Source organism: Pleurodeles waltl, chromosome 5 (genome assembly GCF_031143425.1).
Source record: "Pleurodeles waltl isolate 20211129_DDA chromosome 5, aPleWal1.hap1.20221129, whole genome shotgun sequence".
NCBI classification, from domain to species: Eukaryota; Metazoa; Chordata; class Amphibia; order Caudata; family Salamandridae; genus Pleurodeles; species Pleurodeles waltl.
The window spans coordinates 681,699,505-681,720,415 of record NC_090444.1 but is presented as its reverse complement, the minus strand read 5'-3'; the positions used below and the strand labels follow the sequence as shown (position 1 = coordinate 681,720,415).

The 20,911-nt window shown below is 42.9% G+C and overlaps 1 protein-coding gene across 2 annotated transcripts in view; it reads right to left on the bottom strand.

The window, feature by feature from the left end:
* The window catches only part of SYNJ2 (synaptojanin 2), a 494,632-nt gene that overhangs the window by 178,235 nt on the left and 295,486 nt on the right, over nucleotides 1-20,911 (bottom strand). For both annotated transcript variants that reach the window (XM_069234571.1, XM_069234573.1), the window contains exons 15-16: nucleotides 20,505-20,697; nucleotides 11,656-11,814 (exon numbers count right to left, since the gene is read on the bottom strand). In XM_069234571.1, coding sequence (XP_069090672.1) covers nucleotides 11,656-11,814; nucleotides 20,505-20,697 — 352 coding nt within the window. The remainder of the gene's footprint in view (nucleotides 1-11,655; nucleotides 11,815-20,504; nucleotides 20,698-20,911) is intronic.

The window sequence follows — 20,911 nt, the reverse complement described above, 5'->3', positions numbered from 1 at the left end:
TCATGCAGTCTCAGTACGACAGAATATGTACGAATCACAACTGCCCTTGTGCTTGTCCACTATTGTTGACACCAGCTGCTGCACTACACAAAATGCTTTGTAGATGAAACCGGCCCTTGTGCCTGCTTTTTGCACCCTTTGGCACTTTGGTATTACAGAAGGGACGGCAAACGCTTCTTTGGCTCATACCGTAATATGGATCGTGCCTGCACAAAATCTGTGCCATGCAATCCCAAAGTTCCTTGCTTGCATAGAGTAAGGCTTCTTACAAATGATAGAATACCTTTTCCATTGTGCCCTTGCCGCACAACAGAAGTAGGCTCAACGGCCAAGAAGTTGTTGGGAGGAGCACTTTTTGCAGGCCACAAAGGAGCTAGTGCAGAGTCAGTGTGCCTTATAGTGACCTTTAGAAGGGGAGCACGAGATTACAGAGATCCTGATGCAGGCAGTAACAGTCAGACACTGCATCTACCTGTGATGAGGCCAGCAGATCTTGCTGGCAGTGAAAAACAGAGCTGTAGATTAAACCACGGTGGTCTTTCACTGATAGGCTCTTTCTGGGCCAACGTCAACTGTCAAGAGTTTACATCTGCACTGGAGAGATCACATTTCCTTCAGTGGTCAGGAGCATTGGACCTCTCTGTGCTGGGCACACACAAATTAGGCTGCGCTGGGGCATGGACATGAAAAATGTGCTTGATCTGTAATAAGTCCCTGATCTGTAATAAGAGCCCAAAAGTTGATGTCCTTCATTTCACTCAAACTGGACCCCACTAAAATGTAATACTTCTTAATGTCCCCGGAAACAGCCAACATCTACAACTCTCTGGGTGCCTTAAAAGTATAAATGGAATAAACGCTACATCAAAGGTTCTCATCAAGTAACTTTAGTAAAACGCTCATCTGACTGCAGCGCAGCTGTGCAATTTTGTGCCACCTGCGTACTTTCTATCACCGTGGGTATCTTCTCTGAAGCACACTGGTCAGGCGAAGAAGTACAACTACTGCACCATTAAAAAAATACTGTTAAAATGCAGCATTTAATAATGTAGATCCTACATACAAAATCCTTCACATGAAGTAGTTCTTTGTGTCTGATGTACTTAAACACAGGACGCAAACAAAGGTCGCGAATTGTGCATCAACGTTTTGAGACATATCTTTGGTTTTCCAAAGTGATCTATCTGCTAATAGGTCACACTGCAAAAACCTAACTCGTACCTAATGAATAGTAATTAGGCAGATGGCAATCTGTGACCCTATGCGATTGGCTACAAACACAGCAGTGGTTTGCGTGGAAGGAACAGACGACCATTTCTCTGTTTAGCTTTTCAAATTAGAATTATTATTTTTTTAAAGAAGCCCATACTGCTTAAGCGGAACTAGTGTAACGTTAAGAAACAAAAAAAAAGATTCTAGTTTTGGGATTACATGAAGAGGTGCAGTAGTCCTCTGGACCATTGCCTGCAGGGTCCCACTGTGGTGGCTTGACAGGATTCAAAAGGGGAAGAAGTCCCAATTATGTTCTACCTTGTTTGAGAGGCTGGAAACTCATCAATGGTTTTCTACCGCAACGGCAGTTGTGAACAGTTGATACATACTATTCAAAACAACAATTATAAAGGGGCAACACTTTTACACACCCTCCTAATTGGGATTTGGAGTGGCGCTTAAAAACAATTTTGTGTGTTGGAAAGGCTTTTCCAAATCACAAAATGCATTTAGTAAACAGTAGGAAGCCATTCTGCAGTCACAAACCAGGTGATTTTGCTAACAATAGGGTTTTGCAACCACAAAATGGCTTTGTATATCTGGCATTTTGTGCTTTTTAATGGATCTTTCATAACAAATAATCCTCTCATGTATTCAATCTGCAATGTAATAGGCACCTAAAGACATTTATTGGTACTGTGTATTAGACAGATCTAAACAGACAGCAATATAGTTGACTTAGAGACCGCAAAGTGTGCCTATCCGTGCTCAGACAAACTCAAAATGTTCATGATACAGCTTATTGTATACAGAAAAACAGTGCTGCCAAAAAGAGTTGTCCGTGCTAAACATCCTTCAAAATGTATAAGATAACTTTGGTTAACATATGATGAACAACTTCATTAACTATACAGAGGAAACATTTATGGACATTCTGACAATGAGTATCACATGCATTTTATTTATCAAAATGTAATAAACGCACAATCCATTGTATCCGAGGTATATAAAATATGGTGTCATTAGTTATGATTACCAGTAAGGGGATTTTAGAAATTGGGTTATTGGTTGACTGGGGTGGGAGTCCTGGTCAAGCAGCAACCACAATCCTATTCAGGGCAAGGTCACAAACACATCTTAAATTAACCTGTGCTCACCCTCTGGTAGCTGGGGACAGAGCAGTCAGGCTTAAATTAAGAGGCAATGTGTAAAGTATTTGTGCAACACTTCAAACAGTAAAACAGTGAAGACACGACACAAAAAGATACCAAACCTGGTTAGAAAAATAGAACTTCATTTTATAAAAAATAAATAAAGAACAAAAATGACAAATTCCAATAAGTAGTACTTGAGATAACTGCTGAATAGCCCTTAGGATCAGGAAGCGCCAACTGGGGATATTTGGTCATGCTGGACCAGGACAAAGTCAAAGGTTCAGGCTGACCGTGATGGGGCGCAGGTTGGCTACATGGACCCCGTTGGTTAGACTGAACCAAAGTACCTTAATCCTGGTTGCGTCAACGTCAGATATATGGGGAGCAGGCTGAAGCGATGCTTCAGTGCCGATCCCCGCAGTGGAAATGATGTGTCAATCTTTCCCACGCAGTGGTGAAGATGCATCAATTTTCTCCATGCAACAGTAGCAATGTGACGGGTTTGAGAGCAATGATTCTGAAGGCAATGCACCAAGGTCGATCCATGCAATGGGGCCTGTTCTGGTTCCAATTCACGCAACAGGGGCAATGTGTCAGTTCTGATCCACGCAGCAGCAGCGACGTGTCGTATCAGCTGCAGCAAACACTGTTGAAGAGACTCTCGTTACAGGAAAGACACTGCTGGATTTGGGCTGCAGCACCACCAAGCGTGGGGGACTGAGTCTAATCCTGCGCTGTGTGGCAGCTGCTTGCCTAACCATTCTGGCCAGCTAGCAGCACCTCACCAGTACCCAAGAGTAAAAGGTTATTTGTGGAAGCCCTTCACATGACATCTGGATTTCTCAGAGAAATCATGGTAGAACCGATCCTACCTCTTTCTCTCAGTCACACACGCCTCACACTTACAAAGGCAAAACAAAAGCAGGACTAGGTTAAATAAATTTATTGAAACAGCTGCATTCTACGTAAAAAAGGCATGTACTGCGGTTATAAGGATTATAAAACATAATAAAAGCAAGGTAGTGACAAGGAAAGTGAAATATAGGAAAAGTCCCACCATACTGTCACAACAATGGTTCTAGAGTCCCTACCTGCACTACTAAGATAGTATTCAAGAAGATGGCAGTGTATGCTCTAATCTGCTCATCAGGCCCCACTTGTCGAACCCCATTCCCCATACCTGTAATTGTAGGTAAGGAAGAGTTCTCTTGGCCTACTGCGAATCCTCCCACATGGAAGGAGAGACTACATCAGGACTCAGCAGAAACTGCAAAAGCGACATGCAGCATACAATGTCAAGTGGTTGGAATTCCCCTCTATCGTCTAGGGGGCAGTGAAGAGTTTTATTATAAAACGTCTGGTGTTCTGAGAAAACTGCCCTGACGTGACAACACATATTTCGGTGTTTGAGAGTTGGGGACATGATGAACGCTTTGTGCCAACAATAACCCATAACTTATCAAGTACAACCTTGAATTAAGCACAGAATGAAAATGTCGTGCATAGAAAAGAATAACAGAATTCTGTGCAAAAGGACAAGCTGAACAAATAATAAAAACAGCTCCACTATTTAAAGCTTTGCTAAGATAATAAGAAAAATGAGACTGCATTTATCGACATGAAAGGGCACAAGCTGTAGGCCTAATCTAAAATAACATGCCTGTACAATAAAGTAACCTCACAACACCCTCCCCATTTTCTGTTCAAAATGTAGAGGTCCCTAATAAAGCCTGAAGCAAAAACTGCAATTTCTACATCTATAACCTTAAAATCAAGTCTAAAATGTATACAATGAAATGTCTATGTTGGCAAGCAAACAGACATAAAGCAGGTCGCCCTAAAACTGGTCAATTTAGAATTTAGAAACATATCAATCAAAAAAGGGACAAATGTCAATACCTCAGCAATAATCATGGTCCTGCAGAAAATTGCCAATTTCATCGATGTTACTAGAATCCAGGAAAGACACCACTTTGGCAGATGTTAATGTAACCAATTAGTTTACAAGGAAGGCAAGAGAGCACTCATGTTCCATTGCCTCAGCTCCAGCTGAGGCTGTAGCATACTGTGCAGTGCCAGGTGTTGTAGCACCAAGAACAACTGGTCCTCAAAGGGCGACTCATAGGAAGCTTGCTGCAACAAACACAATCTCAATGTGCATGTCTGGCAATGAGCCCTCAGCAAGAACATCAACAGAGCAGCGTACCAAGATATACTTTTGATGCATGCTCGAAAGGGCACCAGATGCAGTAAAGAACAGGCTGCTCACAGTTCAAAACCGGTCTGAACGACAGAGACCAGTTGCACTCCAGCTCTTCCAGGTGTAGTGCTCCAAAGTACTGCATTATGCATTCACAACGCAGTTGGGCTGGTGGAAGTGTCATCAGTTCTCCTTGTTGAGAAGGGGCCACCACTGTGAAGACAAAATAGCAACAACAGAATGCTGCCAAGTAATGCCAAAGTCATAGGGAAGCCCCTGAAAACATTAAAAAAAAAAAGAATAGAGTTTATGGCTGAAGGTATGATGCTAAATATAGAGGAAAAGGTGCTCTTTGTTCAGAACCACATAGCTTTCATTCAAGAGCACCTGGAACACAGGACGAATCAAAGGGAGAGGAACTCCCTTCAGATAACAGGCTAAATTTGCTACTGAAGCATTATATGCTCCGTGCAAGTACAGCTGTTTACAAATCATCGAATGTCTCACAGAAGTCTCACACTCGCTTCTGCTAAGAAAGACCTCTTTCATGCCATTGAAACATTTGTATGAGAAGGGCAGCTCCCACACCTCATGAATGTAACTATCTTGAGCCTTTCATATCTGCCTACAGGAACAAGTTTCACACATGAGGTGAATTAAAGTGTGGAAATATGCAGACTAGTAACCCTCTGAATTAACCAAACAGCAGATGGTATTTCAGCCACAGTAAAAAGGCAACTTTTCGATGTTAAGCATGACATAAGTCGGTTCTTTCTTAGCCATTATTTGTTGCTGTTGCATTAAAATAAATGCGGCAAACAGGTCTTTCGAGCTAACATATTGCCATGATGCGCGAACACTTTTCAGGACTTGTAACGTCCAACTTAACTACATAATGAACCTTAGTTGGCTTTATCCATGCTGCAAAGATGACATGCCATATTCTATCATTTCAATCTCAGAAGAAATTATGTTGTTGAGGGTGTATATGCAGTTGGACAAGGTGCTCATTCCATTATCTACAACCCTGACTGCTTTAAGTCTCCTGATCTATTTGCCTGAACCGGGCTTCAGCTTTTAATTGGGAAAGTTTTCAAATTTCATTATACATTGCATATAGGAAGCACTTTTTTCGTTGTTTTCTGGGGCCCGACAGGAAATCGTGTGGATCTGTCTTCTCTGATGAGAGACAGAGGTGTTCTTTTACGGCTACTATGAAGATTTCAGCCACTATTGGCATAATGTTCCTACACTACATGTGGTGATGATATCAGAATGTTGTGATTATATGTAACGAGGGTCAAGTTGGCTCGCTCTAAAACCCCTGTGGAGTTTATAAAACGTTCATGACAACCATTTGTGTCTGTTGGCCACAATAGCCACCCGTCAGGACATGAAAGTGGTGTGTTAAATGTTCCTTTCTGGACCTCCCAGTCAAATTGCTCATTAGTGGCATTAATTATTTTCTGCCAATTATTAAATTTAGCTAGTGAGGGAATACTGTGTGCATTCATTTCCTTAATCTTCGTCAAGCCTAGACAACTAGTTTGTTGTATGGTGTCATTTAAAAAAATAATTTACAATGGAATAAAACAAGCTCTAAACAAAGCTTCCCTTCCCTGTAATTGCCAAAATTTAGTTCCCCAAACACTTTTTAAGTCAATCGACTTTAACCAATACTCATAGCCTTCTATCGCCAACTGGGAAACAAAGGAATCAGAATAAAACTATCTGGTATCTGTTAACAGAACATTGTGCAGTTTCATAGGAGGTCATTTGAAATAATAAGACTCAGCATTTTTTACATCGTTCCCAGTAAAATATGCAAAGTTTTTCATATATGTTTTAGAAACCCCCACTGGTGGGATCGGACAATGTTTCCATTGCGTGCAAATATAAACATCTCTCAGTGTGCTAGCTTTATGTATGAAATGATGTCCATAATGAATGCAACAGAACATATACCCATAATTAGCAGTTGTTTGAGAAATATCTTCACTTTCAAATACAGTATAATATTCAAGCTCAGAAAGCATAGAAGTCAGAAGTGTGGATGCAGCTTGTCACAGAAGTGGTTACTGGTACTAAAGAAAGATGATTTTCCACCCTCCCCAAGCTCGGGGAAGTGTCAGCATTGTTGGCTAAAACCTGTAGCGGTACAGACTGGTTGATAGTGAGAGGGGTTCGGGAACTGCCCAGGAGTCCTCTAGGTCTGCTGTGTATGGTTGGCCACATGGTGTAACTTGACATTGTTGGTAGAGACAAAGCGGTTTCCTTTAGAACCAGGCAGCGGTGGTAAGATGACAGTTCTGATACTATGTATTCCCAGGACTGGAGCCGGTGCTTGATATTAAGGGCCAAATTATTTTTTCACAGCAATTGTTTCCTCACAGCAGATGCCCAACATTTGGAATCCAGCCGGTTGCTGTTATTGGTGCATACCTTATTCCCAAGGTGGCTTCCCATGCAGATGTGTTTTTGTCATAGAACTGCTGTAATTCCTACAAGACATTGACACGCACATTTATGTAAAGAGGTGTGTCTGCCGCCACTGTGCCAGAGCCATCAAGATCTGGGACATACATAGGTATATCAAATACAACCTCATATGGGGTGCACCCTCCCAGGAACCTTCTATGCAGATTATTAAGTGCTCTCTGGACTACATATAGGTGGTTAAGCCAACTATGACCCATATCTAATACCCTTCCTGTTAAGGATTGCTTAAAGTCTTGGTTCTTTTGCTCCACTATACTGTTACCCTTGGGATGATAGAGAGACGAATAATGAAATTGGACCCCCAAAGCTGCCATGGTGTCCCGGAATGCCCTTGAGGCAAAAGTAGGGCCCTGGTCTGAATGAAATGCTGGAACTGCATATGTCCCGATAAAGACCTGCAAATATTTAATAACAGTTTGAGTGTCAATTGATTGTTGTGGCCATACTCAAGGAATCTGGAGCAAGAGTTAACAGTGAGTAAGATGCATTTGTATGAACTATCTGGTGTCAAAGCACCACAATGGTCCAGGTACACACATTGTAGTGGTTTGTTGGAAATTAGGAGGAGTATCTGCGGTGGGCATTTGATGGTGGATCCTTTTATTTATTGACAGATGTCAAAGCTTTGAACCCATTTTGGCCCCCAAAAATGCAGATATTCATTAAAGGACAGGACACAATAGTATGAATCACAACCTATTAGTGTTATGTGCTCCAGATCCGTATGTTCCAGTGTTAATACCAGAGCCTGAATCTCAGAAAATAGGCAGTGCAGTCCCCTAGGGTCTGCATGTAAGTGTTCTGAGGAAAGAATTTGCCATCCTTCATAACACCATTCACAGCCGCACAGGCTGCGAAGTACTGTTTTATGCCTACCACCAGTTGTGCTGAACCATCAGTATAAATTAATGTTTGATATTGATCAAGAGGCAAGATATTTATTGGTATTGGGTATTCAAGCTCATATTGAAGAATTCTTGAGTCTGACGTTTTGGGTCAAAAACAATCTACATCAGTGGCAGTCAGAGACGTTGCCCACTGGATCCAACACAGATGTAGTGCTTTAGCATTTGGGACACTTGCTTTTGTAACAGCCTCGAGGGCTGGTATAGGGGTTTCATAATAATGTGTTTCCCCTGGGCCAGAGATCTCTCTTTTATGACAGCCATCTGAACAGCAGTCAGAACCTTTTCTGTGGGAGCAAAGCGTTGTTCAGCTGTAGAGTACAGGTGTGATTTGTATGCTCTAGGTAGAGTGTCACATTCATTGAATGTTACATAGGTGAACCCAATGACACCAGCAAAGACTCTGATGACCAAATTTGTTTTGTTATCACGTGTGTAAATGTTTTGCTTCAAGCATGTCAAGCTGCAATGCTCTCAGAATGCGAGTGTGTTTGACTTTACAGTACTTATTTGAAAAGATGGGCGTATTAAATCATACAATGGTTTTATGCGTTGTGCATAGTCTGGAATGTAATTTCTGCCAAAGTTGAAAAAGCCCAATAATGATTGCAGTTTTTAATGGTATTTGACGTCTATAATTGTATGCGTTTTTCAAGAAAGTAGGGCACCAGGCTCTTTCCTTCATCAGATAAGTCGTATCCCAAAACAGGACATTGAGAAAAGCAATTTTAGTTTTCTTGAAGTTGAATTTATAGCCTATTTTGGCAAATCAGAAAACAATGCGGGAGACCAGTCTTAAATGTTTCAAAAGATCATCATCTGTAAGGTAGATATCATCTACATAGGACAATGCCTTGAGGTCAATCTCATGTAGAATGGATGTTACAAGTACTGAGATCAGTCCAGGACTGTTCTCATTCCCCTGTGGGAGCCTACAAAACTTTCTTTGTGAGTTTAATGCACTAAATGCTTTTAAATCCCTTCTTTCAGGTGCTATATTTTGGCAGAAGAACCCGTTGAAGGTATCCAGGGTCGTTGTGTATTTTATTGCGCACTAAAATGTTAATCAGTGCTGTGCTATGTGCATTTTGAATAGCAAGTAACTATTGAAGTGTCTTTAATCTAAGACTATTCTATAAGAATGGTCTGGTTTAGCTACAGGAAACAAGGGGTTGTTCACTGGTGAGACACAGGGCTCAGTTACACCCTGGTTCTAAAGTTGTGTATTTCTCTCACTGGTGCTTTAGCCTCATGTTTAATGGGATACTAAGATTGAGGCCGTGGGTATGATCTAATAGGTATTATGTGGTGTTGAGGGTATCTGTCCCACCCCACATGATTGTGATACAGCACAGGAGCTTTTGCTAATGCCAAATCTACTGCGCAAGCTTCAGCTAAATCCCTAGGAATAAGAGGTGAGAAAGAAGGCATAATAACTTCTTCCTCATATGGAAGATTGCAGCCAAATTCTGGTAGTCAATCCTTTTCTGCCAATAGGATATCATAGCACGGTGTCAAATTTTCCCAGAATACTACTTTAATTGTGTACTCGATGTCTCCTTTGAGTTGCAATTTCAATTTGTAAACTCTGTAGGGGGAGACGTGCGTGCCTGCAGTTTCAACGTTTAAATAGTAGTTAGTTGCTGTTGCATCCAGGAGCCCTTGAAGATCCTGGAGAACTATTGTGACAAAGGGTAGAGCCCAGGTGTAGATGTAGATTGGTTGGAAGTCTTATGTCTCTGAGACTTCAATCAGGAGACCAGTCAGCTGGGACTTGGGGTATCGTGGGTTGGAGAGATGCAGGTCCAGTCCTTCCCAGGCACAGGCTTTGCAATAGCAGGCCTGAGTCATGTTTAAAGGGCTCCTTAAGTGAGTGGCGCAATCAGTGCTGCAGGTCCACTATTAGCATTTAATCTACAGGTCCTAGGCACAAGTAGTGCGCTTTACTAGGGACTTGTAAATAAATTAAATATGCTTATTAGGGATACGCCAATGTTACTATATTCTGGAGAAAGAGCACAAGCAATTTGGCACTGGTTAGCAGTGGTAAAGTGCGCAGAATTCTGAGGCCAGCAAAAACAAAGTCAGCAAAACAGATGGTCTGAAGGCAAAAAGTCAGAGGGAAACCATGCCAAGGATGCCAGGTCTAACATGGGATCAAGGTGCAAGAGACAGAGAAACCACAATGGCCAACAATAAAGAAGAAATGCTTACTGCAATAAACAGAACTCAGCAATCAGCCCTAGTTCTCTTCGACATCTTTGCAAAATAGCACACATCTGGTCAAACAGTACTACTGTAGAGACACCAGAACTGGGCAGATTCTCCACTAAACCAGACCCAATGCCTTACTCTGTAATTGCAGCCATCAAGTACAAATTTGGGCTTCAAGTTTATCTGCTCCAGTACTCAGCATCCTCACTACTACTATGCAACCTATAGAAAAGCCACTTAGCCAGGTCCTTGGACATCGTGGTGTACACTTTCAAATGAATCCTGACAAATAAAAATTCAATTGGATGATTTTCTAAAGTTCAGAATATAATCTCAAATCAACTTAACTATGTGTAAAACTACATGCAAGAAAAACTTTCTTTCTTTCATGAATGAAACAATGAATGATATCCTTCTATTTATGGAACACAACAGAATTCAGGCTCTATTGAATGGTCACAATCTCTTTCAAAAGGGAAGCTCATCACTTAGGTCCATGAATGCAACAAACATGGGATTAGTGTTTGAAGTTGACATGTTTTTGTTAATCCAAATTCTGGGACCAATGATATATAATTACAGCTATCTTTGCTTCACAAAGATCCTGCTCTTAGTCCACTACAACCAACGGGTGAAACTTACAAGATTCTTGTTAATGGCAAGGCTGGAATACTGCAGCATGATATATATAGGACTTTCAAAAAACTGATTGGAAAAATGCAAAAACTGCTGGAGTATGCTGTCAGAATATCTCTAAACTTTCAGAAGCATGAAGAAGTAAAGCCAGCAGCGAAACACTTTACTGACTGCAAGAAGAAAAGAGATTCAAGTTTAAAGGGGCCGTCTGGTGAATCATGTCGCGATAGGTGTCAAACCTGCGGTAGACATCAAACAAGCATTCTAGGATGCCTATTATTAGTGACTGTTAGAAATTGCAGGACTTGCACACAGAAACTTTTTTTTTTTTTAAACACTGGATGACCCCCTTACAGTCTCTGTAGGTTAAATAAAACTGATTGGCAATCAACATTGGGTAAATGCAAAAAACTCACTCTCCACTACATTCCAATCGCGGAGTTCTCAAGTCACGACACTCCATTGTAATACTCAACAGACATTCAAGCGGCTAAAACATGGAGGCAAACCCCCTGTTGTTACAATACTGAGGGAAGAACACAGTTGTGTGCACTTCAACAAGCTCCTAAGAGTTAGGATTGCCTTTACCTCGATATCAGGATTATCGTAGCAGGTGAGGAACAACAGAGACGCTATAAACTGTTGGACTCAAAGTATTCTGTAATAATGACTTTAGTTTCGAATTGTGTAGAGTACTATATAGAAGTTCCAAATAAATAACTTAAGAATAAGTGTGGATCACTTCTCTGGAACCAGAATGAGGGCTTTAGCTCTATAACAGGAAACTAATATAAAACACATGAAAACAAGTACATTTACTGAAACAATTACTCACTTTTCCGCATGTTTTTTGGATTTGCAGCTGGTCAAATTCTAATAGCCTCTTCCAGTCCTGCCTTTTAATAAAATAAAAAACTTCCTCGTAGGTCAAATCAATTCGATAATTGAAGTCGCCACACCAGAAGACGTAATCATGAGAAAATATATTTCTTCCCTGTTTCGGACAGAAAACAAACACTGAAGTGAGAAGAAAATGTTAATTGCAAAAGTTTTCTATTAACAGCACATTATTCAAATTTTTATATACACATATGTTTTGACACCGTCCTCTAAAAAAAGTTCAAAAGTGACATGTATATTCAGATTTCTTTGTAGGGGGGGAGGGTGCTTTAGAACCGACTTCAACAGCTAAGCACAGTAGTTCTTAAAAAGAGTCGTAGGTCAGCTGGGTTAAATGTCTCTTTGAGTCCTTCCCCAAACATCTTCAGTGCTTTGGTTTTGCAGTAGTTTGAAACCTGGCGTGAGCAGTCGATGAAGCCGGGTAGTCACGTTCTTGCTGATCCACACCTCAATGAGGCTTTGTTGAGGTTACCATCACTCAGTCTTTCACCATTACATTCATCCATCCATCCATCCATTGGTCATTTCATCCATCCATCCATCCTGGCACACATCCATTCACCCATATAGTCATCAATCAATAAACCCTTTCATCCATCAATTGAGCCGCGATTTATCCATCCTCTTAAATTTACATTTACTTTGCTGTCCTTTCACCCACCCACCCATTCATCCTCTCAGATTTCCATCCACTCTGCCATCCTCTCACTCACTCATCCATTCACGATCTCATATTTCTATGTAATCTGCCATACTTTCATCCATCCTCTCAGATTTGCATTTAATTTGCCTTCCATCCTTACTCTCGGATTTCCATTCACTATGTCATCCATCCACATTCGCTTAGATTTCCAGTTACTCTGCCATCAATCCATCCACCCTCTTATACTTCCATCTAATCTGCTTTCCTGTAAACCTCTGATCCACCCGTCCTCTCCAACTTCCATTGATGTTGCCATTCTCTCACCCACCCATTCATTCACTGTATTATATTTCTATTTACCATACTTTCATCCATCCACCTGCTCATATTTCCATTTAATTTGCCACCCATCCTTACTCTCAGATTTCCATTTACTATGCCATCCATCCATCCTCTTAGATTTCCATTTACTTGGCCATCAATCCATCCATCTATTTCTATATAATGTATCCTTTCACAACCTCACCCATCGATCCATCCTCTCCAATTTCATTTATGTTGCCATTCTCTCACTCATCCATCCATTCACTCTCATATTTCTATTTATTCTGCTGTACTAGCATGCATCAATCTATCCATCCTCTCAAATTTCCATTTACTATACCATCTGTCCAGCTATCCTCTGAATTTTCTTTTCACTCTACAATCCTTCCACTCACCCATCCATCGTTAGATTTCCATTTTCTCTGCCATCTTTTCACCCAACCACCCATCAATCAATCAAAGCATTTGAAAAGCGCACTACTCACCCGTGAAGGTCTCAAGGCGCTGATCGGGGGCTGCTACTGATCGAACAGCCAGGTCTTGAGGTGTCTCCTGAAGGTAAGTAGGTCCTGTGTCTGACATGGGTGGGTGGGAAGAGTGTTCCACATCTTGGCGGCAAGGTGGGAGAACGATCTGCAGCCGGCAGTCGTTCTGTGGATGCGTGGGACGGTGGCGAGGGCAAGGTCAGCGGAGAGAAGCTGTTGGGTCGGAGTGTAGAAGGAGAGCCGTTTGTTGAGGTATTGTGGTCCAGTGTTGGGTAGTGCCTTGTGAGCATGTGTGAGGAGTTTGAACGCGATTCTCTTGTTGACGGGGAGCCAGTGCAGGTCTCTCAGGTGGGCTGTGATGTGGCGGGGGTGTCCAGGATGAGGCGTGCTGAGGCGTTCTGTATGCATTGCAGTCTTTTCTGGAACTTGCCCGTGGTTCCTGCGTAGAGGGCGTTGCCGTAGTCCAGTTCGCTGTTTACGAGGGCTTGGGTGACCATCCTTCTGGTTTGAGTGGGTATCCAGTTGTAGATCTTCCAAAGCATGCAGAGGGTGTTGAAGCAGGAGATAGAGACGGCGCTGACTTGCTGGGTCATTGATAGCGATGAGTCCAGGATGAATCTCAGGTTGCGTGCGTGGTCAGTGGGTGGCGGTGCGGTTCCCAGTGTGGTAGGCCACCAGGAGTCATCCAATGTGGAGGTGGCGGAGCCAAGGATGAGGACCTCAGTTTTGTCAGAATTCAGTTTCAGGCAGCTGTTCTTCATCCATTCGACGATGGACTTCATTCCGTTTTGGAGGTTGGTTTTGGCAGTGGCGGGGTCCTAGGTGAGGGAGAGGGTCCTGGGTGTCACCGGCGTATGAGACGATGTTGAGGTTATGAGATGGGGCGGTTTTCGAGCGGTGCCATGTAGATGTTAAAGAGGGTCGGCCTGAGGGACGATCCCTGGGGTACGCCGCAGATGATTTTGGTGGCTTCAGGGCGTAATGTTGGGAGGTGGACTCTCTGAGTTCTGCCGGTGGCCAAGGAGGTGATCCAGTCCAGGGCTCTGTCATGGATCCCGGTGTCGTTGAGGCGTGTGCATAAGGTGTGGTGGCAGATGGTGTCAAACTTGGATGAGAGGTCCAGGTGGATGAGGGCCGCGGTTTCACCATTGTCAAGTATGATCCTTTTATCGTCAGTGGCAGCGATGAGGGCGGTTTCGGTGCTGTGGTAGCTGCGGAATCTGGATCGGGACAGGTCCAGAGTGCTGTTCTCCTCGAGGAAACGTGTCAGTTGTTTGTTGACAATTTTTATAATTACTTTTGCCGGGAAGGGGAGCAGGGAGATGGGCCGGAAGTTCTTGAGGTCCTCTCGGTCCGCCTTGGGTTTCTTGGGGAGGAAATTGATCTCGCCGTGTTTCCAGCTCTCAGGGAAGGTGGCGGTCTCGAAGAAACTGTTGATGATCTTCTGGAGTTGGGGTGCAATGACAGAGCTTGCTTTATTGAAGATGTGGTGAGGGCAGGGGTTGGATGGTGAGCGTGAGTGGGTGGTGTTCATGGTTTTGATGGTGTCGTCGTCATTGACGTGGGTTTGGGAGAGCATGAGGCTGGTTGGTGGTGCGTCTGTGGTGGCTGGTGGGCAGTGCGTCTGTGGTGTCAGTGGTTGACGGGTGGGTCTGGGTATTGAAGCCGTCATAGATGTCTGCGATCATGCGGTAGAAGAAGGTGGCTAGGGAGTCGCAGAGGTCTTGTGATTGCGGGATGTCGTTGATGTTGGAGCTGGGGTTGGAGAGTTCCTTCACCATGTTGAAGAGCTACTTGTTGCTGTATGCGTTGTTGTCGATGAGTTCTTTGAAGGTGGTTCGATTGAGTTGGTGGTGTCAGCAGATGGCGTTCTTGAAGTTTGTGCGGTTGTCTGGTGTCTGTTGTTGGTGCCACTTTTTCTCACGTCTTCGGCATGTTTGTTTGGATTCTCTGAGGTTGGTGGTGAACCAGAAGGCCTTTCTGTTGGTGCGTCTGTTAGAGGGTTTCTTGATCAGGGCGAGAGTGTTGGCACAGTCGGCGATCCATTGCCTGAAGTTGCGGGCTGCTGTGTCAGTGTTGTCAGGTGGGTTCCAGGAGGGTGGTGATCAGCTGGTCTTCGGTGACCTTGTTCCATCTGCAGTGGGGAATCCTTTGTGTGAGATGGTGTGTTGTGGGTTTCTCGAAGGAGAAGTGGATGCAGCAGTGGTTGGTCCAGTGGAGTTTGGTGGTGTGGCTAAAGGAGAAGAGTTTGCTGGCGCAGAAAATAGACTTGAGCATGTGTCCTGACGAGCTGCTTGAGGCCGAGGTTGTCGAGCATGGTTGTGGAGTTGTTGTCGTTGGTGTTCTCCAGGAGGAAGTTCAGGTCCCGAGGAGTAGGTAGTCTGTGGATGCGAGGGAGTGTGTGCTGATCACGCTGGAGATGGAGTTGCTGAACTGCTGTCGGGGGCTGTGAGTTCTGTAAACGAGGGTCCCTCTGAGGGTGGTGTTTGTATTGGTGTGGATCTGGAAGTGCAGGTGTTCAGCAATGCTGGTGTTTTCGTTGCTGGCCATGATTCTGAGAGCATTCCTGTGGATGATGGCAATGCCTCCACCTGGTCTGTTGGTGCGGTCCCTGTGGGTGATCTTGTAGCCATGGCGATGGCGGGCACTGTGGAGGGGTTCATCCAAGTCTCGGTCAGGAAGGCGACGTCTGGGGTGGCTGAGTCAAGTAAGTTCCAGAGTTCGACGGCATGTTTGTGGACAGAGCGGGTGTTGAGTAGGATGCATCTGAGGTGGTTGTGTCCTGTATTGGTGGGTGGGTCATTGGCGTGGAGGCTGGTGAAGGTGCAGTTCCGGCAGGAGAAGGGTCCGTGGGTGAGCTGCGGGTGGCTTGATGGCAGGTGGATGAGTGGCCGGCGTTGAGCGCCATCCTCTTTCCATTTATTTTGCTATAATGTCACCCATACACATCCACCTATCCACCCATACTCTCAGATTTCCATTTACTTTACCATCCACCCATACTCTCAGATTTCCATTAACTATGCCATCCAATCATCTTCTTAGATTTACTCTGCCATCCTTTCACCCACCCATCCACTCGTCCTCTCAGATGCCAATTTATTCAACGTCCCTTTCACCCATCCATCCTCTAAGATTTCCATTTACTCTGCTATCCTTTCACCGATCGATACATCCTCTCAAGTTTCCATTTACTCTGACATCCTCTCACCCATTCATCTCATATTTCTGTTTACTCTGCCCTACTTTCATCCATCCATCCTATCAGATTTCAATTTACTTTGTCATCCATCCATCCAGAGTTTTCATTCATATCCAATCCTTACACCCAGCCATCATTTTAGATTTCCATTTACTATGTCATCTTTTCACCCAATCACTCATCCATCCATCCTCCCAACTTTCCATTTATTATGCCATAATTTCACCCACCCATCCATCCACTCAGATTTCTATTTACTCTGCTATTCTTTCACCACCCATCTATCCATCCTCGCAGATTTCCATTTACTCTGTTATGCTCCACTCTCCGATCCATTGTTTGCTATTCTCTCATCGATTCACTAGCTCTAATTTATATTTACTCGGCTGTACTTTCATCCATCCGCTCAGATTTCTATTTATGTTGCCATTCGCACATCTTTCCTCTGAAGTTTCCATTAATTCTACAAATCATTTCACCCATCCATCCCTCTGTCCTCTTTGATTTCCATTTACTCTGCCATCTTATCACTCAACTACCCATCCATCCATCCTCTTGATTCTCCATTTACTATGCCATACTTTCACCCATACCCGAACATCCATCCTCTCAGATTTCAATTTACTTTGCCATTCTTTCACCCATCCATCCATTCTCTCATATTTCCATTTAATTTGCTATCCATTAGTACTCTCTACTGCTATGCCTATCAATGCATCCATCCATTCTCTCAGATTTCCATTTACTCTTCAACCTTTCACCCACCCATCAACCCTCCTACATTTTCATTTACTCTTCTATTCTTTTACCCTTTGATGCATCCATCAATTTTCTCCGATTTCCATTTCCAATGGCATCCTCTCACCCACCCATGCATCCATTCATTGTCTCATTTTATTTACTTTGCTGTACTTTCATCCATCCACCCATCACCTCAGATTCCCATTTAATTTTCCATGCATCCATGCTCTTGGATTTCAATGTCATTTGCCTTTGTTCCATCCATCCTCTGATTTTTCCATTCACTCTACCATCATTTCACCCCCTCATCCATCAATATATTTTTAGATTTCAATGTATGCCATCTTTCCACCCAACCTCCCATCCTCTCAAAGGTCTGTTTACTTGCCATCCATTCACCCAACCATCCATCCTCTTCGATTTCAATTTACCTTTTCACACAACCAACCATCTATCTTCTCAATTTTCCATTTACTCTGCCATCTTTCACCTATACCCCTCCAACTCCCATCCATCCATCTACTCAGATTTACATTCACTCTGCCACCTTTTCATCCACCCATCTACCCATTGACTCACCTACTCATCCTTGTTCCCATCCACTCTCTCACCCATCTTTTACCCATTCATCCCCCATCCTTTCACTATCCCATCCATCCATCCTTCTACCCAGCCATCATTTCACTCAGCCATTCATCTATTGTTTTACTGACCCATCATCATCTACCTCATCCATCCTTTTGCTCTCATCCTTTAGTTCACCCATACATCCTTTCACCCACCCATTATTTCACCCACTCATAAATCCATCCTATCATCCCCACTGCCTTTCACCCACTCATCCATCCATCCATAATTTTACCCACTCATGCATCCACTAGTTCATCCTTCTTTCTCTTTTCAAAAAGCCCATCCTTCTTGTGGTAATTGTGAGCTTTTACCTGCCAAGTTGCAGATAAGAGAGACCTATAATAAACGTCACCCCTGCTGTACCTGCTAAGGCATGTGTGTTTGAGTGGGGAGGGAGGGGGAGGGTTAACACTGCCGCACCCATCCATCTATATTCTCATATGTCAATTTCCTCTGCTTTGCTTTCATCCACCCATCCATCCTCAAATTTCCATTTATTCTGCTATTCATTCATCCTCCGATCCATCCATTCTCTTAAATTTCCATTTACTCTGCCATCATCTCACCCACCCATACATCCATTTATTGTCTCGTATTTCTACTTACTCTGCCGTACTTTCATCCATCCAGCCATGCTTTCAGATTTCGATTTTTTTGCCATACATCTGTTCAGAATCTTATTAACTCTGCCATCCATCCATCCTTCCATCCTCTGAGTTTTCCATTTACTCTGCCATCCTTTCACCATCAATTCCCTCAGATTTCCATTTACTTTACCATCCTTTCATCCATCCATCGATCATCCCAGATTGGCATTTAGTTTGCCATCCAGCCATATCGCAAATTTCCATGTACCGTGCATCCATCCATCAACTTGGATTTACATTTACGTCTGGCATCCTTCCACCAGCCAATCCATCTATTCATCAACTAATATTTCTATTTACTCTACTGTACTTTCATCCATTCACCTATCAATCTATTCATCCTCTCAGATTTCCACTTACTTTGCCATCCATCCATCCTCTCAGATTTCCATTTACTCTACCATCCTTCACTCCATCCATCCATCCTCTAAAGTTTCCTTCTACTCTACCACCCTTTCACCCACTAATCTTTTTAGATTTCCATTTACTATGCAATTTTTTCACCCTACCACGCATCCATCCATCTTCTCAATTTACTCTGCCATCTTTCACCCAAACCCATTCATCCACCCATCCATCTACTCAGATTTCCATTCACTCTGCCACCCATCTACCCATTGACCCACCTACTCATCCCTCTTCCCATACATCCTCTCATTCACTCATCCACTCATTTGCTACCCACTCATCCCCCATTCTTTCACCTGCCCATCATTTCTCCCCTCCATCCATCCTTTCAGAACCCATCTTTCATCAACCCAGCCATCCTTTTGTTTACTCATTTTTTAATTCACCTGTACAACCTTTCATCCCATCCTTTTAACCCCTCATCCATCCTTTCATTCGCGTAGTCATCCATTCTTTCATCACTCAATTCTTTCATCTACTCATCCATCCATACTTTTCATCCTTCCTTTCATTTTCTATAGGCTGATCCTTCTTGTGGTAATTATGAGCTTTTAGCCTCCAAGTTGCGAATAAAATAGGCCCATAAAAACCCCAACCGCACTGTTTCTGCTAATGGGTGGGTGGGTGATGCACAACGCTGCTGCACCCATCCATTCATCATTTCATATTTCTATTTATTCTGCTGTACTTTTACCCCATCCATCCATCCTCTCAGATTTCCATTTACTCTGCTATCATTTCAACATCCGATCCATCCATTCATAGTCTCATATTTCCATTTGCTCTGCTATCATTTCTTCCATCCTTTCAGATTTCTATTTACTTTGGTATCCATACTCTCAGATTCCCATTCACCCTGCAACCTTTCACCCACCCATCCATCTATCATCTCAAATCTTAATTTACTCTGTCATCCCTTCACCAATCCATCCTCTAAGGTTTCCATTTACTATACCATCCATCTACATTTTAATTTACCACGACATCCTTTCACCCACCCACCCACCCATTCTCTCCGATTTCCATTTACTTTACCATCCCCTCACCCACCCATCCATTCATCATCTATTTCTATTTACTCTACTGTACTTTCAACCATCCATCCTTTCAGATTTCCATTTACTTGGTCATCTGTCCATCCATGCATCTTTTCTGATTTCCATTCAATCTGCCAACCTTTCCTCCATCCATTCTCTGAGTTTTCCAGTCACACTACCATCTTTTCACCCACCCACCCAGCCATCCATCATTTCAGATTTCCATTTACTATGCCATTTTAAGCCATGCAATTCTCCTCAGCTCCTCCCATCTATTCTGGACCTCCAACCCCTTGTGTTCCCCCAATTTGCTGTTGCTATCCCAATTTCGTACAACTCTTCTTAGCTTTACAAGACACATCTGAGTCACTTATCTACCAATGAAAAAATATATATTTTAAAAGGTACATCAAAAAGAAGATGTTATCCAACACAAATGTGTCCTCTTGAACCACTGTATCGTGATAGAAATGTCTCCTGCTATAAAAAAAAATGCTTGTCATATGTTTTTTGTGTTGTTGTACACAACTTATTAGTGTTTGTACTTCTCACAATTTCGACTGTGGGTTCTGGCTGTCTCTTAATGCTTATTCTAATGTGGCCATCAGATAGGTGTCCAGAGAGCATAGTCTTTAGCAAGCCCAAAAGAGGTCTTTCTTGTCCTTACCATGGGGAAGCTGAGTTTCTGTGTAATTTCTTTGTAGTCTTCATTCCTCTCTTTCACTTGGGATTGCCCGGCAGTGAAGTGGCTGCACACAAAGCAGAAGCTGGTACTGTAAAGCTGAAAGCGGATGCCCACTGCTCCTTTATTGCCTGTTTTACCCCCCATTCCTGTCTTCACAGTGTCCATGCCAACATCTCTGAAAAGAGAACGGTGTACATAAGTAAAATAAAAATATCAGTGCCAGCAATCAAACTTGCATTAGTTTAATAAAGCCATAGAAATAGGGAAAAACAATGAGCTATAACATCAACTTAAGAAAATTACCCAAAATGCATATAGAGAACACAATAAAAACACATTTTACAAAGTGAAATAATCAAAACAAACTAAATCTAAACAAATGAAATAGT